Raw genomic sequence first — 23,092 nt, 5'->3', positions numbered from 1 at the left:
TTTGAGCTCCTCTGCCTTGACTCTTTGTGATCATGTGTTAGATCATGGTGCTCACTGAACAAGTAAAAGAGTGCAGGGTATGACACGAGTAATTTGGAGCTTCACAGATTGTTTGCATTAAGTGGCATTTACCAAGGTGAGTGCTCTTCCTTGCATCAGGAAAGCCTCTGTTTTACTTTTGAATGAAACCAGCTGAGGCTTATGTTCCCTTATTTTCAGCTTCGGATGCATACTGTTTGCTGGAGATCTATGAGAAACTCTGTAAGGATCCAGCGAGCTTTGGTCTGAGTTCAGACCTGACTGCGAGTCTGGTGGGAAAATCCAGGGCAAAGAAGCAGCTGAATAAACAAGAAGTACTGTCACCTTCTGGACAGGTTTGTAAACATCTTCAAAGAGCTGCATGTTGCTCAAGACCCCTGCAAATCATATGTTGGCTTGTCTCTCAGTCATGCTATTAGCTATGCATGCCATGCCTTTTTGTAGTCTGTTCTCAGGACTATTGCAGCAAACATCTTCCTCGCCCCTCCCCTTTACTGGTAAGATGTGCTTTCTCCTTTGCATGCCTTGGTTCAGCTTTCCCTGCAATTTTAGGTTCATTTGTCTTTGCAAAATTTTGGTGCAGATCTGTGTGGTAGAATCCAGCTAACCTTGCTGGTGGAAATGCTCCTTCCACATTTCCTCGGTGGTGTGGGTTTGAAGTCTGTGGCCTAGGTGTTGCATCAATGAGGTTTCAAAACTATGACTTCCTTACTTTTGCTTTTAACTGAGCTTCTATGCTTTGGTTTCATGTTGGGAATGCCTCCTTTATTGTGTCTGGACCAGAAGTCTGCAAAGTTAAAAACAGACAATCCGTCAAAAAAGTCTCTGCTGATGGCTTGTTTCTGTCTCCCTGCCCACCACCACATACTCCATTGACTGGCCTCTCTCTGCAATCTATGTTGTGGCAGAGCCTGAAAACTCCACCGACGATAACTTGAAGCTGTGTGACTCTGTTTAAATATCTTGGAACGTGATTGGTCCCTCTCTCTCAGTAATAAACTTTTACTTTTAAAATGCAGCCATCCAGTTGTTTATGCACCTATGAAAACATTAGCAGAAAAACAGTTTTGTTTATTAACTGAGAAGACTCACTATGGCTGTGTATCCTTCTGAGTAGTCCCAAATGTGTATTTAGCTCCTGCAGTCAATACTACCTTCCATGGTTGGACTGAGGTGCTATTGATTATAGCCACCTTTTCAGGATTCTCCTTTTCAAGTGCATGTAAATGTACAGTATCCCATTAGTCTTAGTCAGGAAGTAAAACAAAGAGCTGCTCAGTAGTTTCCTAAGCACTTTTTGTTCATGGGAATATTGTATGTTACAACAGATCTGAGTGGCTGCTGCAGAGATGGGAAAAGTAAGTACTTCAGGCTTGAATTACCTTGTGAACTCATGGGTCATCTTTATGTTCTGTACAGTCAGATCCATTAACCAAGAGGTAGTTGGTAAAACCTGGACTGGGACTCAAAAAAGCAGACTTCTCCTGACTCTGCATCCTGCATGACTCCCAACTCTCTTACCAGTGTTTCCTTGTCCACTATCTGAAGTGGGGCTAATGACACTATTCTCCTTTATAAACTTTTTGCTCTCTGCTGGCATGAAACGTGAGAAAAATGCTACATATGACATTGCTGGCCATTGAATAAACACTAGCTAAGAGCCAGCTGCTGCTCCTTTACATCTGTTTGCACAGAAGCAGCAGCACAGGGTTAGTGTCTTCCAACTACTTCAGCATTGAAGGGTCAGCTTGATCTGTTATCACAGCACTCTGATGTCTCAGGGCACAGCTGCATCCACCAAAGTCCTTGCAGGAGTTGGTGATGGTCCAGTCTACCCAGTGCTGCAGAGCTTTAAGTATGTCTACCAGCTTCTAGGAGGTGCAGCATCATGCAGATTGAGCTGTCAGATCTGAGCTAGTTCACATGGTCAGCCCAGGTGTATCTGCATGGTGTGCCACAGCATTTCCAGGCCTGAGTCAACTCCTGCAGAGCTAATCTGCAATGCTGCAGTAACTCTCTGCTTCCAAAGACTGTGTAGCCCTGCATAGGTGGTAGCTGTGTCCTTCAGTCATCCCAGCTGGTACAAGTTCCTGGAGGCAAAAGCTGAACATTGGAGATTCCTTAATAACTTCCCTTCTCCATGAATTTAGCTATTGTACTTCTGGGAGCCTCCCAACGACAAAGTCTCCAACTGCAGGAACTCCCCCAGCAGCAGATATTTGAAATAAAATAAACAGAATTCCGGCACTGCCTATTTTTAAACTTCTGAAGATAGCAGGGCTGACGTGGTTGCTTTGTCTACCTGTTGCTCCCTCTGTCTGTCAGATCCCCTTCCCAAATCATAACTTCGGCACATGCATATTAATTGCAGTCTAATTCAATAGGGGAATGGCAGTCTGAAGATCTGTTTCTGTGACTTGATGAAAATGAATGTCTGTGTAGAGCATAGAAGGCCAGGTTGGCATTTCTCCAGGGAAAGGCTGCAGATCCCCAGTTTGGGTGGCCAGCTGGCCAGTGAGTGAATGGCTAATTCAGAATTAGCCCTGTCATGTGTTGCCTCCTGCCCAGGTGGTAGGTGGGCAATGTAGAAAGGACATGAAGGAGGAACTAGAGGTGTTGCAGAGCATGGGGGAAATTGTAAATACAGGTGGAAGAGGAGAGTTGGATTTGCCATGGCAGGTGAATGCAGAGAGGCAGTCCACAAATCAGCCTTCTGTTCTGCTGCTTACGGATCTCTTGCCTTTCTGTAGCAATGCAAAGGTTCCAAAAAGGAGACCTCGTGTCGCCCTGCTCCCATCTCCCCAAAGGAGTTCAGTGTGGTCTGTGATAACATGCTGCAAGGCCTTGGGCGTTATCTTCGCTGCCTTGGTGTAGATGTCCAGATGCTGGAGAATGAGGATGACCATAGGAAAGCAGCTGAGGTTAGTTATGCGCACGCGTGTGTGTGTGTGTTTATAGCTCCCATCTGCACTCCTTGGGGAAGGCCTGCTGCTTGGTGTATAAGTGCATTGGTTAGTCACACGCACTGAACAGGTAGTGGGTTGGTAGGAGCTGCCCAGCGCATGCTTCCTTCTGTGTCCACGCTGAGACCCAGTTCTCTGATTCAGTCCGAGAAGCTGTGCCACGTTGCAGCTGGCATTAGCTAGTCCCCACAGTAGTGTGCCGGCTTGGCTCTCCATTTCGAGGAGAGAGGAGGTGAGCAGAGTGTGCTGTGATTGCAAATCTTATTTGTGTCTGTATGTTTGTGTCATTGACAGCTGGGGTGTTTCAAGTTAGAAGAACACAAGCAGTGTAAAGGTGTGATCTGAAGTCTCAAGGGTCTTTGATGGGGAGGCAGTGGTGTGTTTGCAACAAGACAAAAATCAGAGAAAGGAACCCAAAATTCACTTAGGTTTCTAATGACTCCAGTTTGGGCTTACAGGGAGGGTATTTGCCTGCCTTGTGCCTGGGTCAGTCAAGCAGAACCGTAATCAAAAGATGGCTGTTCAATACAAAAGGAAAAATTTCCATAATAAATTGCTATATAACATCCTAGCTGGATACCACCTTGTGAGATGACTCAAAGGTGATCAGCCACAACTCACAGTGCAATATTTGGGAACGGAATGAGTCTCTAACATACATGGGGACAATAAACATTGATCTGGACTCCCATAACAACTTTGACCCTCTTGGAGGAGAGACACATGCTTCTTCATTTCAGACATATTTCTACTATGCCAGAAATTGAGATATCCAGCCCACACAGTGTGTTGCTATCAAATGTGCACTGATCACCCAGCCTGGTGCACAGGATGTTTCCTCTTCAGATGTCTGCTTGGCCTGAATCCTGGGCAGGCTCTAACTTCTGCAGAAATAATTAATTTCTTGTCTCTGCCAAACTTGCACAAGTCATTTAAACAAACCGGTTCTCACTGCTTCCCCCCCAGAGTCCCGTCTCCGCTTCTCATCCTGATACCTTATCGTGCTATGGACAGGATGTTTTACATTGCTTTCTCTATGGTGACTGGACAAACATCCTTTCACTATCAAAAGCCCTTGGAGTGTTACTGTATTGCAGAGCCTTTGATCTGTGCTTGGATAATCAAAGATAAAAATAGACTCCTCCCACCCTGCTTTACATCTGGCTAGTCCTGATTTAATAAAAATTGAATGCTGACCACCCTACACCTGAAAACTTGTAAATGTTATTGCAAAGGCCAGGAGAAAGGTTTGGATCCTGGTCACCAAATACAAGATAGACAGTTTGGGTGTTGAACCAACACAGTCTCAAACTAGTGTCACCAGGAACACCTAAATATGTACAGAGTTAGTGTTTGTTCTTAATTAAAGTAATTTCACAAAAATGATTTATCAGTCATATTACACATCTCCTTGTGCCAAGAACTCCTGAATCACCTGGCATTTGCTCCTTATTGTTCTCATTCCTGTTGCTTCTTAAAGTGACTTCAAGTATTGGTAGGCAGATGGGTCTTGTCCTTCACCCTCTACAGAGATCAAACTTAAAAGCCTGAGAGCTTTGTAAGTTATGCTTGGGCAGCTATGGATTTTTTAAATTTTTTTCTTTTAGACTAATGCATGTGGCAGTAATTGGTTTGAGAAACCCCATTCCCAGGCTAAACATGAAGTTTGTGTCCTGTGTACTGCTTCATGTTGTGCTGCTGTTATTGGCTAAATGTTTTATCTTGGACAACAGTTGTCATGGCGAGTTTATCATGCCAGATCTGCAATCTCAGATCTTCCGGCCCGTGAGAGCAGGACCTCTGGCACCACAAGCCAGTGTATCCCCCCGTATGTCCATATTTAGCTGCTGTGCGATGACACCAGTTTGCATTCTGTGTATTTAATGGTGGTCCATTTAATTAGGACTTGACTGGAGAAGTGACTGATGAAAAGTCACCTGTCATAAGCACAGACACGGAAAATCTTTAAAAATGGAAAGACAGTAGAAATTCAGACTGAAAATTTCTCGGGTTAAATCTGCCCTCATGTTGAAGACAAATTGCTCACAGTCCGTCCTTACAAAAACATTTTAGCCTCTATTCATGAGCACCAGCCTCTCTGGGAAGAGCAGCTTTGTGTCCATGTATGGGTGCCATGTCATTTTCCAAGTCTTCTCATTCGGTGGGGTGGCAGTAACATTTTTACTGTGTTACATTTATATCCTAGCTGCTGTAGCGCAATGCACACAAGTGTTTGGCAAAGCAGGTATGCAGATAGGGGATGAAATTTGTAACAGATGTGCTGGACGAGCTCCTTTACCTGACTTTAGCAGCCTGTGCATGGAGAGCTGGGGGGATTCAGCACATGCTTTCCCTGAAACATGTCCTTGCCTGGCAGCACTGCTCCAGTCCTGCACCTTGGGTAGGAGGCCCTTCTAGAGGGCTTTGGGTAGTGGCCCAAGCTGGTCCAAGCCTGGCTCCCTGCTGCGTGGCAAAACAGGGAGGCCACTCCTGAGAAGGGCTGTATGCATCCAGCCCTTCCTCACCAGGTACTTCTGACTCCATCACAAAATAAAGAATGACTCCATCTGGTAAAGAATGTGGAGATTCGTTCTCTATTATGCAGCATCCTTCTGTGTGTGCAGGTGCCATTATTGGGGTAAGCCACCCTTTGCATTTGTACTTATTCCTGTAAGCAACATGTTATTTCCAATTAATAGATTTTTCTTTATTTAAATCACATCCTATGCCTGTGCTGTTTGTAGACAGGTCTTCCAGCTTGTCTTCTGCAAACTTCTCTGCAGAGAATCTTAAACCTATCTTTTGGGCCTTCTAGATGGATAATCGGAAGTGGGAAAGTTTCAGTGGGTGTTCCTCTTTTCTCTACAATTTCGCAGAATCAGGTAGAGCAGTGGGATGCTTCTTGTACTAACCTTAAAGGATCACCCACCAGCCTTGAAGTGACTACGGTAGATCTTGCAATATTGTACTTCAGGAGTGAAGCAGAAGCTTATAATAAAATTTTGGTAGTCTCTTAGGTCACTAATTTCTAAGAAGAGACTTGGTGGAATCTCAGAGCCCCTTCAGTTGAGTTGGGGGTTAGCTTCTTTTATTTTTTTAACAGACTGTGCTCTTGGTCTTCAAAATCATCCTTATCTCTAAGAATAATTTGCATGCTAAGGCAAACCTGGTATCTTTTGAAGTGTGATAATAACCAGAAGGCTGGTGGAACTGGCTTCCTGCAGCTCCCATGGTGTAGAAGATTCCCTTGCAAGGTTACACGTACTCCCCCCAAAACTCCAGGTGAACTAGCAAGTCGGAGAGGAGGGCCGGGCTCGGATGGATCTCAGGAGCCAGTTAGAGCAATGTGCACCTGGACTGGTTTGGAGCCATGGGACACAAAGGGGACTTCTAATACTGCAGTGAGCAGAGCTTCATGTAACGGGGGAATCTAATCTCTGATCTCGTCTCAGCTTTGAATGTCTTTTTCCATATTTTTGATGTAAACGACATTCTTCAGGTTTGCTAGTCTTTTTACCTCCCTGCCAGTCTGCAGAGTAAATTCACAGAGGACAGATGAATAACTACTCTTACTTTAAGATCAAGACTTTGTTTTTGATGTTTGGTCAGCAGGAGGAGAATGTCTTTCATTGGAGACCTTGATACAAATGGGTCTGCATTAAGAAACAAAATTGAGTCAATGGTTTTGGTGTGGTACTTAAGGCCACATTATGAAATCATGCAATAACTGTACAATTTATGGTTTTCAGGAATGCTGAAGAGAAGTCTAGGGTTGAAATACCAGCAGTACAGCAAGTGCAATGCAGGACTGGACTGAGTGTGTTCATAGCTATTAAGCTCTTGGTTTATTATCTATTTTAAAAGAGCCTGAGATAATAGGTAGGGAGCTTCAGGCTTGGATTGAGGTTTACAATTCACTTCTCTAGTAGGGTGCTTTTCCAGCACACATCCTGGAGCAGATGCTTTCTGTCTGCTCCCTTTTTGTCCAAACTGGGACCTTGCTGGCCTAGGCCCAGGATCACTGCTTCACCTCTGCCACTGCAAAGGAGGGGTCAGAGCTTTTCCTGGATTGCTGTCTTGCAGAGGGAGCACTGCAGTTTGCCTCTTCAAGGACATGTGGCATTGCCCAATACACGTCATGCACGGGCTTGGCAGATTTTAAATTACAAATCTACAGCCTTGTGCTGCTGTTTCTTGAAACCTTCTTTGGCCTTAATGAATTAAGGTTGTCACAAATCATTCTGCTGCTGGCTTCAAAACATATGGTCTCTCTCTGTCCTCTCTCATCAGTTGTTGCCCTTCCAGGTCTCTCTTGTAGTAATTCATTTGAGTTCGTTCATCTCTGCAAGATGAAAGTTGGCAGAACAGACAGGCACGTTAAGGGCTAAATAGTAATACCAAGTTATTAGGCAGTGCTTTCTATTCAGAAAGTCTAAGCCTTTTCCAGAGGAAGTTGATACTACCCTTTTAATAGATTGTGAAACTGAGGCCAGTGCCCTCCCTGCAGCACTTGGGATGGAGCACAAGTCCCTGACACGCACCCCAACATGCTACTCTGGTCGTTCTTTTCCTTTTATTTGTATCTTCAAGCACACATCTTCCGGATGGTCCCAGCACTGCTGTCCATTATTTCTTTCAGGGGAAAAGAAGGAATTGTGCCCTTTTCTTCAGCACATGTCCTCTGTGGTTTCAGTCGGATGTGTGCTATCACGTGGCTTATCTGGCTCTGCGTGCTTCTCCCAGTCATTGTTCCAGAGGCGGAAAAACATGCTGGAAGAGTTATTGCTTTTCTCCTTTTTATTTGATGTTCTTTGCCTGTCTCTGCAGAGCCATTTAGCTAAGGGGATTTATCAAGCTTGAACTAATTAACCCTGTATGCAGGAAGTCAGAATGGAGTGTTCCAGCTGTGAAATCCTCACTTACCCTGAAGCACACATGGGTCTGAAGGAATTTCACATCTCTTTTCCCTTGCCAGCAAACCACTGTGGTGAACTTTTGCTGTTGCCTTACTGGACTTCTCTAACGTGCCATGACGGTGGTTTGTTGGAAGGGCTGTTCAGTAACCCAAACTGTGTGTAGTAGGATTGCATGCAGCGCAGGGTGTTTCTCCTGCCACTGCAAGGTTCCTGTTCTTGAAGATTTTTTCCTTTATCGAGAGAGAGGGTTGATTTTGAAAGAAATCTGGTAATTCTGCCTGTAGGAAGATGCTTTAGGAGTTGCCAATTGCTTTCTCAGTGGAGAACTGGCAGCCAGAGTGACTTAACAAAAAAGGGAGGGAAGTGGCTACCTGAAAGGTCAAGATAGGAAAAAAATGGTTGCTTAGTTGACTGCACAGGGAGTTTGTGCCTTCAGAGCCTTCTCCCCCTTGTTTCATGTTGCCATAGGTCCAGTGGGTCTTAGGAGAATAGCTATCCAAGATAGAGTTTTAAAATCTTGGTTTGTTTTTTCCAGTGTTCCTTGGTTATGCTTGGTGGTGTCAGACTGTCTGGGAAGTGCAGCAGGACTCTGATCCCAAATGTGTCCTCCTGCCAGGGTTAGAGGATGATCCAGAGAGAGCTTCTGAAACTCTGATCCAGAAGAGAGACCTCTGTGACACACCATCTGGAAACAGTGAAAAATATGAGGGCTTCCAACAGAATCCAAGCCAGAGAAGAGAAATAACCTCATGCCTACCTCAGAGTGCCAATGTCTTGTCAGCACTAGCAGAGCTCAAGTGCCGGTTCACATGGGAATCCTTCTATTGCTACGGCCATGAAGCTATTTCCCTTCTACATGACGGGGTGAAGGGGTGGGAGGGAGGGATGTCATCTAATCATATGAAGATCAGTCACACTTTCATCCTTGTGAAGAATTGCAGTTCCAGATTTAGTATCTCCTTTTGGCACCAAACCATTTGAAAGTGTCTCTCACTGTTGCGAAGGTCAGAAGTGTGGGTAATGAGTCCCCTGATAATTCAGCACAGACCTTTCCCTTGAACGACAAGACCTCTGACAAAAGTGTAGGATTGCAAGTCTCTCAATGGAGATGTTCTTTGCAGCCTGGAAAGGGTGCGTAATTTCTGTATGTCTGCTCTTCAGCTTCTGCGAGAATAACACCGACTTACCTTTAAGGAGTGGAGCAAGCATCGTTCTGTTAATGTCTATGAAGTTTGCAGACACATTTAATGGTACTTTTTTTGCTGGAATTACCTGCTTAGGTTATTTTTTTACTTTCTCCCCTGTGCATTGCTGTGTGAGCAGAACTGCTTGCTTCTTTGTGAACCAGACCAGAGAAATAGAAATAGTTTGGGTTAAGGAAAAAAAAAAAAGATAGAAAAGTTTTTGATAGGATTATTTCAAGGTGGATTGGTTCCCTGGGCCATCTGCCGTGCAGATGCACAAGTAGCTTGTTCCAACACATGTGAGGCAAGGCAGGTATTGGCAGGGAGGGGACATATAGTGAGCAAGCAATACCTTGAGCTGCTGTTGCTGTCAAGAGCGTATTTTTGAACCAGACCCAGATACTCTTGGCCTGGTGTACGTTGACACCAGAGACAAAGACTCGATATCACCAGTTCATGTTCTCTCTGCTTTGACTGAAAGAAAAACTTGAATCCAGTGTTACTTCAGCCGATGTTCATTATGATTTTTACTGTTTTTTCCAGATTGCCCGACAGGAAGGAAGGGTCATTTTAACCTCTGGACTCCCATATCAGACTGTAAGTGTTCAGAGCTTCTGGCATTTTTCTGGCTTTGTATCATTGCGCGTTCTGGGATGTGCAGTGTAGAGAAGAGGAAAAGTCAGATGTGAATGCAACAGCTGGCTTGGCTTTTTCATGTTTTCTGCACTAAAAACTGCATTTAGGGTCTTGAGAGGTTTGCTGTTCTGAATGACCAAAGCTTGGGGTGAAATTTTTTTTATACTCAGTACTGCATCAGTGGAGAGAGCAGTTGCTCTCCATTGGGGGCAGGGAGTGGAAATCTAGCCAAGCAATCCAGAACAAAGTGTTTCTGTTTGGCCTCACTGCCAGGTGAAAGGCAGCTCAATTCCCATGCTTTTTATCACAAAGATTCTTGTTTAGTGACTGGCTCCACAATGACATAACACACAACAATTAAAGATGTTTCTTCAGGCTTGGAAGAGAGAGAATGAAAGTCACCAAGCATGGGTCCCGGTGGAAGCTGTAGAGGTTTAGTGTTCCTATAGATACACAAAAAACCCAAAGCAAACCCCAACCTTACCCTCAGCACCAGATGTTCAGAGCCCTTCATGAGACACACTTCAAAATGGAGTGTTGGTGGGAATATACTGAACCTGTCAAGTCAGTGGTTGCAATGTTATGATGCCTGCTGCAGGTCCTTTGTGCTTTGTTACTGCCCAAAAATTCATTTGGAAGAGTGCAAGTACTCTGGATTACACACTAGTCAGAGTGCAGGGCTGCTTTGTTACAAGCTATCAGTATAAAAGCTCCCAAATACTCAAGTACCTAGTTGGAGTATTTGCACAATGTAGGTTCCTAATTTCCTACATAATAGTTGAACATTGAAGAAAACTCCCCCCATGATGAGACACTGTGAGGCAAGTGCAGCTGTGCCACGCTACAGGTTCCTTATCCAGGTGGTTCCTTGACCCTATAGTTGACATGGTAGGTAATTCAGCATCCAGCATAATCTTATCTGGCAAAGCTTTAACTTCAAAGTACTGTGTAGGAATTGGAAAAGGAAAATAAATGCTTCCCAGTGTATGATACTGTCCTGGGAAATGTCTGGTTCCCTTTGTTCCTTTGCCTTTCTATGCTCTATGTGAGGACAGGATGGCTCTGCTAGGCTCCTTTGCATGTAGCTGATCCCACCTTGCTGTGAGTATTCATGATGTTCATAAAGATGAAACTGGAACTTCCCAGTGCTTGTTCCCAGATACAAACTTCTGTGCTAAATGTGGAACAAACATTGAGGGACTGTCCACATCAGCCACTTCAAATTGATTGGCCATCAGTGAACTCCAGGTGAAACAGTGTATAAACTAGAAGGGTTGAAGTGGTAAAACTGTCATTGGACATCGTCTGCATCATTGTGCTTTTGCATACTGTGTGTGATCTGGCCAGGTTTCACGTGAAAGCTCTGATTAACTTAAGTTTACTCTTGCTACCCCTGTCAGCACCACACCACCCAATTATAAGTTGAAGGGGACTTGGGCAATCAAATTTCATATATATATATATATATATATAAAAATATATAAAATGCTGCAGTGCTTCAGTAGTCTCAGAGCTATTGCAGCAGTGGCTAAGTGTTAAATTACCAATTGTACTTGTTAGATCAAAATTTAGACTGTAAACACATACTAACTCCAAATATTATTTGTAATTAAAACCAAGCCAAGTGTATTAGGAAAAAAAACCCACATGGATCATGATGCATGGAGTGCCTCATTTACTGCCTTTTTGGTTTATGACTTGTCTTTTGAAGCTGCAGTCCCAGGTAGCAGAAGGAAGGTGTTTCTCTGTGAACTGCTCAGAAAAGGCAAAAGAACAGGCCCTGCAGGTTCTGAAGCATTTCAACGTTCAAGTATCCTTGGCAGATATCTTCAGCCGCTGCCAGGTAGGACAAGGCTTGTTTTAGTTAAAGTTCATGCTCGCTCGCCGTTTTGTGCGCAGCAGGCACTGCTTCAGCTTTTTGGGTCTTACCCTCAGTGTCTTCTACTTAGTTCCCAAGATTTCTGCTTGAATTTTGGCAACATCTTGCAAAGCTGTGAGGAGTTCTGAGTGTACTAACATCCATCTGAAGTGTTGATGACTAAGCCAGAAGAGCAGAGGCACTGCATCTGCTCCTTTGCTAGAAACTGCTGTTTTTCTGATTTTTGGTACTTGGCATGTGTTTTGGCATTGACTATCATGGTTATAGTCTCTTTGTTGATGTGTTCTCTGTCTAGGACGCATGCTGTTTTAATTAGAAACCATGTTTAATTATGGCTCTGTGATTCTGATAACACTTAATTACTTTAATAGGAGGATTTTTTTTTTTTTTTTAGGATTGTATATTTTTTTTTCAGAAGCTATTAGGTTAATTCATGTCCATGCTAGTTGATGACTCCAGATTGTGTTTGGCATTGGTTATCTGTGGATTGTTGTTAAGAAGAAATTTTAATTGTGTTAGCTCAAATCTCCATCTCTTCCAATTTCACTCTTGTATTTGTTACAGTAACACGCTGAAACCTATCCCTTCAAAAACTGTAATATAAACCGACTTGCAACTTCAACATCTCTCATCTTATCAGTGTTTAAAGAGAGAAAAAGAAGAAACTGCAAATCTGGCTAGAAAAGGAGCTTTCTCATAGGAATAAACAAGGCAGCTGAACACTTCAGTGAAGTCTGGCTCAGTGCCTTGTGGTTGAGCTCATGGGGTCTCCTGGCCTGGTGGAACAGCACAAGTGTTGTAGGAATAGCAATGACTTCTGAGCAAACACACCAGAGAGCATTTTCTAGACCTCTGCTTATATCTGATGTCAGTTGTTGAAACTGTATCTGTAACTTACAGAGAAAATGAGAGGTGTCCAGCTGTGCAGGTTGTCTATAAGAGGAGAATGACGTAACACCATGCAGATTGGATCGACATAATATGGGTTGATCTTACTTCAGGATAAATGTGTATATTCAGATATAAGATATTGAGTTCAGTCTTGTGGTTTTATTGTTCGAAGAACAGATTGCAGTTGTTATATAGTGCCATGCTGGCTTCTTTGCTATTTAGAAAAAACCTTTAAAAAACCTTGTGAATTCTCCGATTCCCTGAGATCCCATAAAATAGCAGTGTTCTTCCTGATGGTTGTTGAAATACCACAAGAATAAGCACACACAAAAAACCATGCAGCGGAAAACACTGTGATATATCTGTAATAAATGCAGAAGACCATGTAGCATGTGATATAAAACTGACCCCTTGCCCATGATCTGGAGTCTGGAACTGTTTAACTATATGGCTTTTTGGTATGTGCTGTCTTAGTTTACAATATAAATAGGGGTAATCAGTCGGGCTAGGAATATATACTAAATGTTCTCTTACTTCCAGGAGAAATGCCTTCCCTGTAAACTGTGGTGGTAGAACAGCTGCACGTTTTGTACTGCTAGGCATGGGAAGATGCTGTTGTTTGTCAAACCACTCTGTGTTCTGAATCATATATTTACCTACATTTAAGGCTTTGGCATTTTGGACCTGATTTTGTTCAGCTGTCCTCTTCTGACTGTACAAGTTTCACTAATACGTTGCCGTTGCTCTTGAGGACAGTCCAAGCTCTTACAGCTGCGCATGTCCAACAGACGCCCAGCCATGACCCAGGAGCGCTGGGCGCTGCAGCTCTCAGTAGGTCTGTGTGTGAGGGGGAGAGCAGCGAGCAGCAGGTTGAGAAGGATCATACTGCATAATTGCATGGCAAATTTCTGCTTTAAAGAGGGTGTTCTGGGGCCACTGTGGCCAACGGAGACCTCAGCACTTCATTTGTAAATTCTTTCTGAAACATCCTAATTCCTGCAAACCTAATTGGGCTTAATTAGGATGGAGGCTAGATCCTTAAAATGCTGAGCTATGCCTTCCATACTGCCTGTTCTGGTCCTTAACCAGGTTACAGACCTCAGGGCTTGCAAACTACTTTGAGGTCTGCCACCTCCTTGCAGAAATGTGTATTGCTAATGGGTGACCGAGGGTTTTGGCTGTCCTGTACCAGGGGAGAGCGGATGGCGTGCAAGCCAGGGCCTCCAGAAACACCCAAGTGCTGCTGCATACGTGCTCGGCAGGAGGAGGAAGCCGGGTAATACTGATGGATAATCTGGGGCACACTCCTTCCTCGCCTTCATGGAGCTCAGCCGGACGGGGTCTGAACTGTGGGCCCAGCAGCAAAGGACAGCCCTGCTGTGCTTGCCAGAGCGCTGGAGATGGGTTATCGGCTGCGATCATCCATCGTAGATAAGCGTTTTCTGTGTGTCACAGGAAGCAATGTGGCATCCTGCCTGACTCTCGCTGTCTCATGGAGCAAGGGCTTGTTTTGTCTCTTGGGCTTCTATTCTGTAAATTATTTGAGTGAGTGTGTCAGCAAATATTGTTGCTGTAACAATTAATGCGTGTAGTGCAGAGCACACGGTAAAAATAGGTCCTAATTCAATGTTGTACGCAAGATTGCTGTAAGATATGTTTCCTCTGTCAGCTCCCTCAGCAGGGATGGACGGTCTCTCTTTTGCAGATATAAAGAATGGGCTTGCTTTCTAACCCTGCCAAAATACTGCCATTTTCTGTTTAAAGCAATGGCAAATACTGGTTACCTCTGTCTGACCTAGAGAAGCAAGTGCACGAAGAATTTCACCCATGGGCTTCTCAGCATTTCTGCTTTCAGTTGTCCTGGGCTTCAACTTGGTTACTCTGGTTAAAAGCTCCAGAAATGGAGACTGCTGCTGGCTGTGTCAGTTATGGCCTGCCAAGTATGATCTTCTCATTGCATGTGTCTCTCAAGTGCTGCATCTTAAGGACTCTGTTGATGGTCATGGAGGAGCCACCTGTGCACAGTAGCTTTAGCCAGGCCTGGTGTTGCCTTCAGTGAGGAACATTTTAGGGGTGCTCAGTGAAAATGAGTTGTATCTTTTGGTGACATGCAAAAAAACCCTGAGAAGCCTTAAAATACTTGAAATAAACCCATTCCCTCTATTTGAAATGCAAATGTCTTTTGTCTGTCACCTCTGCACATATTTGAATATCTTGTATACAGCTTTTCTTCTTTTCAGTTACCCAAAAGTAGCTCCTTCAGAAAGGGGTGACATGAAGTGCATGCTGGAGGGTGTTCTAACATGATAAATTCAGCACCTTGGTCCCTTACATTAGTCGCACGTTGGTCCCTTACGTTAGTCAGGAAGATCTTTGTGGAGTTGTTGGGGGCTGTTGTAAGCACCCTTAGGGTCATCTAGCAACCTGCCTTGAGTGGAAGATCAGTGATCCTCTGCTCTTGACAACTTGGAGGAAGTTCTAACACAGAATTAGCATTTAAGAAAGAAAAAAAAAACCCAAACTTGCTAAAGAAGGTGACCTACTAGATGGCTACATTATGGATACAAACATCTAACAGCTAGGTTATTTTCTAGGGGGGGTGAAATTTGGCTCCTCTCATAGGTCCGTCCACTCAAGGAGGAGGTTATCTCCTACCTGTCCTGGTGCCGCAGCCACCCTCGCTCAGATGTGATGTCCGTGCAGTGGGCATGCCTGCCTGCTTTGACATTTGGGTATGGCCTGGTAGGACAGTAGGAGGACATGAACTCCACCCCAGTCTCATAAAGAAACTCTTGAAAACAGACATGTTTTGGCAGGTATTACCTGGATGACTGGCATGACTTTTTCCATCTTGCTTTTCTGTGCTGTCTGACTGAAGACCTATCTGAACCAGGTGTAGACTGCATCTACTGACCTGGCAGTGTGTGCAATGCCTCTTTGTTTACTGCTCTCTTTCTCAGTAAGCCTGAGGTACCCAGGATGTTTTGCTCCCTTTGGCTAAGGTATGGTGTCTGGCCTAGCCGACTTCTTGTCAGTGAAAAAACACTTGTCTCAAAATAAATTCAGGCAAGGGGCTGGCAGCCCTTGGTTGTGAGTAATGTCACTCTGTGCGGCACTGACAGGGTGAAATTGCGGTTTGAATGGTGATAAACTGAGGAGATAAACAGTGCAAGTTGTTAGCTTTAAATCTTTATATCACAAGTGTTTGTCACGATGGTTTGAAGGGAAAACAGTATGTTCAGTGTTGTACAGGATCACTGATAAATTACTCCTGTTGTAGAAGAACCTCATCATTAAAGGTTTATAACTTTGCTGTAAAATCCTTGCTGGTTTGAGGCTCTGCAGACAGATTTGGAGCCAGGCAGGCCTGTCCACCTTCAGAAAAGCTAAGTTACGCTTTACTTGAAAGTATAACTGCTGCTCAGCTCAATTTTGAGCCTGAAGCTTTACTGTTGTACGAGGGAGGGAGTGGGCTGGGGGACCTGGGTCCTGCAGTGTGGCTGTGCCACCTCCTTGCCTCCCTTGGGCCCCTCTTTCCTTTCCCACCCTCTCTTTGACTTGACCCTTTAGCCTTTAAGCTGTCCAGGGCAGGGACCCTGTTTGAACAATATCTAACGCAATGGGAGGCTGATCCCAGGTGAGGTTTCAAGGCTTTCCTGCAAGGAAAAATGATTGCAATTATATCCTCTGCAAAAATAAATGTGCAGGGAAAAAAAAAATCTCAGGCTCCAGCTGCAGTTTCTGCAACTGAACAGCCCTGCATTTATTATAGGATTATCTGCAAATTCAAATAGGTTGTCTCTCACTTCACTGAATGCTCTGATCCTAAATAAGCAAATTACATCACCTATTCTGATGTCCTGTTTAACTTATGACCTCAGCCTGAGCACTGCAGGATGTGAGAGATAGCTGCTTTACTTCATTGTCTGGAGATCTGATATCTTTTTTTATTCCCCCCTTCCCTGCTCTTTCAGTGTCAAAGCTGCTCACCCCAGCCTTTTAGAAAGGTGTTAGCATGGGATTAGGAGTAGGCAGGGAGGAAGGGGGAGGAAGAGAGGAAACCACCATATTTTTTGAAATTAGGTGCAAAAGTGTTCTAACAGTTGCAGCAAATGTTTCTGTTTTTTTGTGGTTAAGGTAACAAATTTCATTGCTGCAAAGCTCATCATGTGCAAGCTGATTTACGCAGAGGGAGCCCAGTATGGAGCAATCCATTTAGCAGGGACAAAGAAAAAGGCCTTATGATTAGATGAAAAACCCTGTGCTTGGGGCACTTTGCGAGAACCTTTGAAGCCAGCCTGGGAACTCTGGCAATATTAGTCGATAATTAGTAATATAGATCCTTCAAGCTGTCGTTTAGATTGAAAATGTGCATGTCTCTCATGAGCCTCTGTCACACCAATCTGATCAGCAGGCTTTTTTGTTCCTTTTATGTGGGTTGCTCTGTCGGTCCAGATGATGATGAGAACTGCCAGACATCATCTTTCTCACTAACTTGCGAGCCGAGCAGCTATCTCCCTGCTCTAGTGTGTCATGGAAGTGGGACCAGGGCAATTTTTTGTGGTCACCTCTCCTGGCCTGAGCAACAGTCATTTTATTATTTTAAATGTAGCAGTTGTCCTTCCCCATGCACAGTGAAAAACCAGTAGAATTTAAAGGCTACGTATTTCATAAAATGTTTCTGCCCCGGCAGACAGTGAGGGATTTGTCTCAGGAGTTGCTTAGGACAAAAAGTGTCTGCAACTGAAATGGGGCTGAGGCAATCATCAAAGAATTTTGAAAATGTCAGTTCTCGAAGCCCACGTTTCAGCTTTTGAGATGCCTTCCACTGACGTAACATCGTGCCCCTATTTACTTCCTTTCAGCCCTGAAGTCTCTTCGGAAAGGGCCGTGTCACCATCTAAATGAAGAACTAAGAAGGCTCATGCGCACCGGATTTTGTTGACTTGGGAATGCTGAGAAAGAGAATATCATTTTGAAACCCTCTGTGGTTTAATAAAAGGTTCATCCATAGGATGCAATTTGTCAGCGCCTACAGGTCAGGAAAACCTGTGATTAACAGCATCTGCGGTTTCCCCAGATGTGTGAGTTAGCTGCTTACTCCTCACCAGCCCTTAACCCAAACTGAAAACTCAGCCCTGTGCCTACCCACTACGTAGGCTGTGATTTCTTGCTTCAGAGTACGATTGTTCAACACAAAGGGTAAGGCCCTCTTAATCTTTTTGTTTATCCTGGGCTTGGCAATTTAGATGTAATCTGCAACTTTTGCTGCTGAGACTGGCCAGGAAGCACAGCTGGTATTATTCTGCCTTTGCAGACATTGTTGAGGGAGTGAATTGACCTCAAAAGGTACTTGTCCCAGGACTGTCTGAATGTGAGTATTCAGTCGTGAATGCACCTAGCCCTGGCGCAGCAGCATTTCATTCAGAGGGATGTAGCTCTTTTTATTTGGAGTGCCTCTTGCACTACAGTCCTTAAATAGCATCAGGGTTTGTGATAATTTGTCATGGCAAATTGTGCTCCTTTTGAGTCTCCAGTTGAGATTTTTATTTGTTGATCGCTAAGGCTTTATAAACCGTAGTGAGAGCTCATAGTGAATGATCACCATTACATGCAGGGACATGGGGGCATGCTGAATCAGCGTGCCTCATCCAAGCTCCCAGGTGGAGATCCCAGGGGAAACTGAGCGAGCCCCAACTCGTGGGTGCAAGGCAGGAGGGTGAGCAGCATGCTGTCCATACTGCGCCATCCATGAGTGCATACAGCACCAATTCTGTAAAATTCCCAGCCTGTAGCTGCTTAGCACTGCGCGGCTGTCCATGTAAAGCTCAGAGCCCCCCCCAAAAAGGGCTCTAGTGGGCCTAATTCTCACCAGCGAGCCCGGACAGTGCTGCCTGGTTCCCACAGACTGTACACTTCCCTGCCAAGATTTCAGTATCTTCAGAAATTCAGTGGAGCATGAAGGTCACAGCAAGGGAAGAATGACAGCCTGAGACTTTTTTTTTCCCCTTTCACCAGCTCGGAGCAGACTGTTGTCTCTCTAGCATGTTGACTGTTTTCATAGGGTTAGCGTGAAGTTTATGTTTTACACAGACCAGTGGAAGTCAGATATGGGAATGCAGCAGATCAGCTGTGTTTCTTCAAGGAAGACGGTCTCATGTTGCAGACTTTCTTTCTCAGTGTCTGCAAAAGCTTGATTTCCAGTAAAATTTCCTTTACAGATCTTTGTCTTTAGGTTGTTTTTGTGGATGTATGTGAGAGACTGTACCTGAGGTTTTCATTTGTGTATTTATTTCCTTTCTCTTATTTTCACTTGCAAAGCTGCAGATGGATATTAAACTTTAGCGGGGGGAAGCTGTTAATTTTTCCTGGTGTTATGTATTACAGTGCTCAAAATGATGATGCCAAATTAGCCATTAGAGGTCAAACCTCAGCTGACAGCAAATGTTTTCTTTTGAGGAAGTCATCCTTATTCCTGGGAACCAGTTTTGTTCTCCTCTGCTAAATGCAAGAAAGGTATGAATGTGTGTTTTTTCCTGGAGGGCAACACTAGCTAGAAAAATGCTGGTTTTAGCCAGTGGAAACAGCACAAGCAAACAACGATCGGCAGTGAAAACAGCACTTGTATTTAGACTAGCATAGAAAAGAAGACACAATGTAGTGCAGAGTAAATGTCCTTTTATACAGTTCTGTACAAGGGTTTTTCTTCTTCTCATGGGTTTGGACAGATCGTGAAGTGCATTGGTCAGCAGTGGTGCTGGTGCACTGGGAGAAAGTAATGAAAGGTCAGTGGGTGACAGTGATGGAGTGACTGTAAGGAAAGCGAAGAACTCTCTGGAGAAGGCAGTGACACAGCTATAACTCCCATGTGTCCCAAAGAAACTGTCCCCATGTTTTCTCTCAAATGTCATGAGAAAACAAGAGATTTGTAGCCAATTTAAGTTCTGTTGGTTTCCAGTCCCCTGTGCCTCCTGAGGTCAGAGTTCAGTGTATTGACTGTGTCAAGAAGTCAAAATTCCCATGTTTTATACACTGTGGAGTTTCTCTTCCTTTTTGACATTAGTGCCCTTATAATGCTCTTTGTTTGTACGTCATGGTAAGGATGGGATGCCCAACTCCTGGTGTTTGAATGGCTGTATATTTATGCTGGTGGGTTCTCAGGATGGTAATCCTACACATAAACCAGCAATACAATCAGTGGATCTCATTATTTGAAAGACCTTGCACATTAAAAGTTAAATAATGTCAAAGTTCTTGTTTTCACAATGGAGTGACCAGCTTCATTAGTAGATCATGTGAAGTAAATTGATTTGAATCCATCCAGAAGGCCTCCAGGCCTTTATTTTCCCTTCATAGATCAAGATGATTGAATAGCATCGGAAAGGAGCCTTTCTTCTAAACAGTTTGATGTGGGCCATCTTATAGCACAGGTAGTATTATGACAGTGTTTTTCCAAATCCTGTAGAGAATCCTGCACAAAACCCTTGCCCTGTTGTTGCAAATGCAGTTAAATCCTGCTACATGCTTCATGAGAATGAACGGTTTTGCAGTCCTCCAAGATTTGCAGTGTTTGCCTGGGCAGCCATTAATACTGGCATCAGACCTTTGTTCCTTCAGAAGAATGTATGATCTCTAGGCATTTTTGAATCTTTTGTTCGAGTCAGCATTATACACTGAGCTACACATACTTGGCTTCATTGTAGAATTTGCCAGATCCGTAATTGCTTGACAGCATTTATCTGAAGACCTTTAGGCATTAAACTGTGTAACTTCCTTTTGGCATAAAATGAGCTATATCTGTTATTCATAGTATTAATTGTATGAGATGACACCCTATGCCAAAACCGTATGTCTGTGGACCCCTGTGGGATACAGTACATGATTTCCTTCTTCATCTACTGCTGCGAAGGCATTTTCAGCTGATGTTGAAGATGGTAAGTAACATTCATAGGGTTTGGGCTTTTCAAGACCTTGTCCCCATAAGGTTCACATAGTCTAAATGACTTACTTGATGTAAGAAGAGACCATTTTGTGTTTCTGTAAACCCTTTCATCAAAGGATCATGCAGTGTTTCAGAAACAGAGACAGGTAAAGCAGTATCCTGGTGAAAAGGAAACAGAAAGCTTTCAAATTAATTTCTCAATTCATACATCATGTCAGTCTTGAAGAAGATTATATTTTGCAGTTATCTTGATGAAATACAGCTATATTGTGTGGTGTAAGCCCAAGGTGGGATTTTGCTGAGCTAGGCATGGATGCTATCATTGAATTAGTCATTTATAAGAGGCTTAGGATAAATTTTTCTCTCTTTTCCCCCAAGAAGGCAATAGAAATCCCTTGGTAGCAGGAAGATTTTTATAGTGAGTTTATCTGAGAGTGTGCTAATCTGGAACAAAGTCTCCTGATAGCACAAAATCTTTTCTTCCAGAGGGCAGCCAAGTACCTTCCAGTTTCCTGATACCAGGTAGCTTAGAGGGAGAAATGATAGCGTAGGAGTTTTGGCAAAGGGAAAACGTAACATTCAGGGCATGCTTCTTGTGAGTCATTATGTTTTCTCTGGACAAGTGGATTTAGATTATTTACCTGTCTTAACTCAAGATAGACAGTCTGAGTTGATCATCCCTTTATTCAGGGAAGTGCTGGAGGAAGATGCAGGTGAAAGCCTGTTTTTCTCTCATCCCCAGTAACTTCTCCATTCCCACCCCCACCTTGGCTTTTCTCTTTGTGGTTTCTGAGGGAGCTACTCCTACTGAGGCAATTTAGTGAAGCAGGAGAATATCATATGTTTAAGGTGAGCACAGCCAGGTTTATTCTCCTAATTGCCCCTTAAAATGACTGTGGTTACAATCAGGTGTCTTGCAGCCAGGAAGGTGGCCCAGCACCCCTTGTCCCCTGCCCACTTGTCCATCCCTCATGTTTGCAGCTCATGCTTGGGGAGGGGGCATGTGGGGAGCCAGATGTTGAGACTGATCTGGCTGAAACGGGAGTTCCCATTTGCAGCTGGATCAGTGCTTTGTAGTCATGAGGGACCACAGGAGCAAGTTACGTCCCGGGTGTACTGATGGCCTGGACCACTCCACCTCTGGCAGCCTGATCCTGGGGCAGTGCCCCTGCCTGGAGCCTCGGGCATGGCAGCGAGTATGGGTGTCCTGCAGAGGTGTGGGCAGACACGTCTCTGCAGGTGTTAGGGTTTTAATTTAATAGTCTAATTTCATGGACTTTAAAGAAGGGGAGATCACTGATCTGAGTCCTGCAGGAGGAAATGAGCTGGTGGTTGGAGAGAAGGAAGTTGGTGGCAGAGGAGTCAGAGGAGGAGCACAGTTCCCTACAAACAAGGTCATGTGAATGGCTGTTTGGTGACAGGATGGAGTGATCGATGTGCAAGGATAATAGCTCACTGGGGAGTCAGCCTGAAAGCTGAAGCCTCTCAATATGTGTGGGACATTGTGGAAAAGAAAGTTAAAAAGACATCAAGTAAAGCCAGACAGCTTCTTGCACACCGGCCTGCCTCACAGCTCTGGCTAGCGTGCTTCACTTGGATCATTTTTGCACACTCCAGTTTCTGACTATGTAAATGAGTTGGGCACTAAAAAGTTATTCACGCTTCCTTCTGTGCAGACACTGGCCTGTGCCAAAGGATTGAGCCTTCGGTCCCAGGAGGAAACCCATCCCACAGCAGGGGCCAGCCCTTAGTCGCTCTGACGAGCCTTCGCTCTGGCTGCCTTCTGCAGTTGGGCCGTTCCTCCCCAAGCGGGGCCTTCCCTGGATCAGCAGCATTTAGTGGCATTTACTGGAGGGCTCAGATTACCCCAGTGAAAATAATCGGTTATGCAAAGTTACGCTGTTTAGATTGGGTTTCTTCTGTGTGGCCAGTGAGGTGTGAAAGTCAATCTGCTCCATAAACCCTGAGGGCACTTTCTCTGTGCTGATTTGATATGATAGCTTCAGGGTTTGGCTGTTGGGAGAAAGCTGGCCCCGGGTTCGGTTCAAAGGGACACAAAATACAGGTGGGACTGGGCTTGGGAGCAACACAGTACACCTAAATCCAGCTGGGGCTGAGCCAGCCACAGCCTGGCAAAGCAAGTGGGTTGCCCGAGAGGAGGGTTTGATGTTTGGGTCTTGCTGTGGTTGCAGAGCACTTCGGCCGTCTCAGCCGAGCTTCCAATTGAATATTCTTGTTTATGGTTTTATCAGTGCACTTCTCTTCACAGGCTCATCATCATGGTCCATGCGGTAAATGGTGTAATTAGTAAATTCTCATGGTTAGGAGAAGGACTTGCTGTAGCAGGGGTGTTTCATGGTATCCATCTTACACTTTTTTCATGATTATCTTCCTTTTTTCCCTGATGGAACCACAGATATGGAGTTTCAATGCAGAAAAGTCCCTGTGGACCAGCAGCCCTTCCTGACTCTTCCTGCCTGCCGGCCATGGTTTCCATGCCATTCCTGCACAGAGAGACACAGGTTCACATCTCCAGTGGGGAGGCTGCAGGTGACCAAGGGATTCAGGCTGAAACCCTGAACTAACACGCCAGTACAGCACTACACCATCCGTCTAAGATCACACCAATGGCACGCAGTAGC

The 23,092-nt window shown here is 44.4% G+C and overlaps 1 protein-coding gene across 16 annotated transcripts in view; it reads left to right on the top strand.

Annotated features, from left to right (window-relative positions):
- Positions 1-23,092, top strand: part of EXD3 (exonuclease 3'-5' domain containing 3) — a 295,908-nt gene that overhangs the window by 146,968 nt on the left and 125,848 nt on the right. For 15 of the 16 annotated variants that reach the window (XR_007509956.1, XM_049832285.1, XM_049832284.1 and 12 more), the window contains 4 exons: positions 220-374; positions 2,790-2,960; positions 9,646-9,699; positions 11,450-11,581. Coding sequence is in view for 15 of the 16 variants with exons in the window: in XM_049832285.1 (XP_049688242.1) it covers positions 220-374; positions 2,790-2,960; positions 9,646-9,699; positions 11,450-11,581 (512 nt within the window). In the remaining variant the exon portion in view is untranslated. The remainder of the gene's footprint in view (positions 1-219; positions 375-2,789; positions 2,961-9,645; positions 9,700-11,449; positions 11,582-23,092) is intronic. The other variant, XM_049832296.1, reaches the window with a different exon arrangement.

Source organism: Accipiter gentilis, chromosome 29, assembly GCF_929443795.1.
Source record: "Accipiter gentilis chromosome 29, bAccGen1.1, whole genome shotgun sequence".
Taxonomy (NCBI): domain Eukaryota; kingdom Metazoa; phylum Chordata; class Aves; order Accipitriformes; family Accipitridae; genus Astur; species Astur gentilis.
Note: the sequence above shows the minus strand (reverse complement) of the source record. Positions and strands in the feature narration are given on the sequence as shown.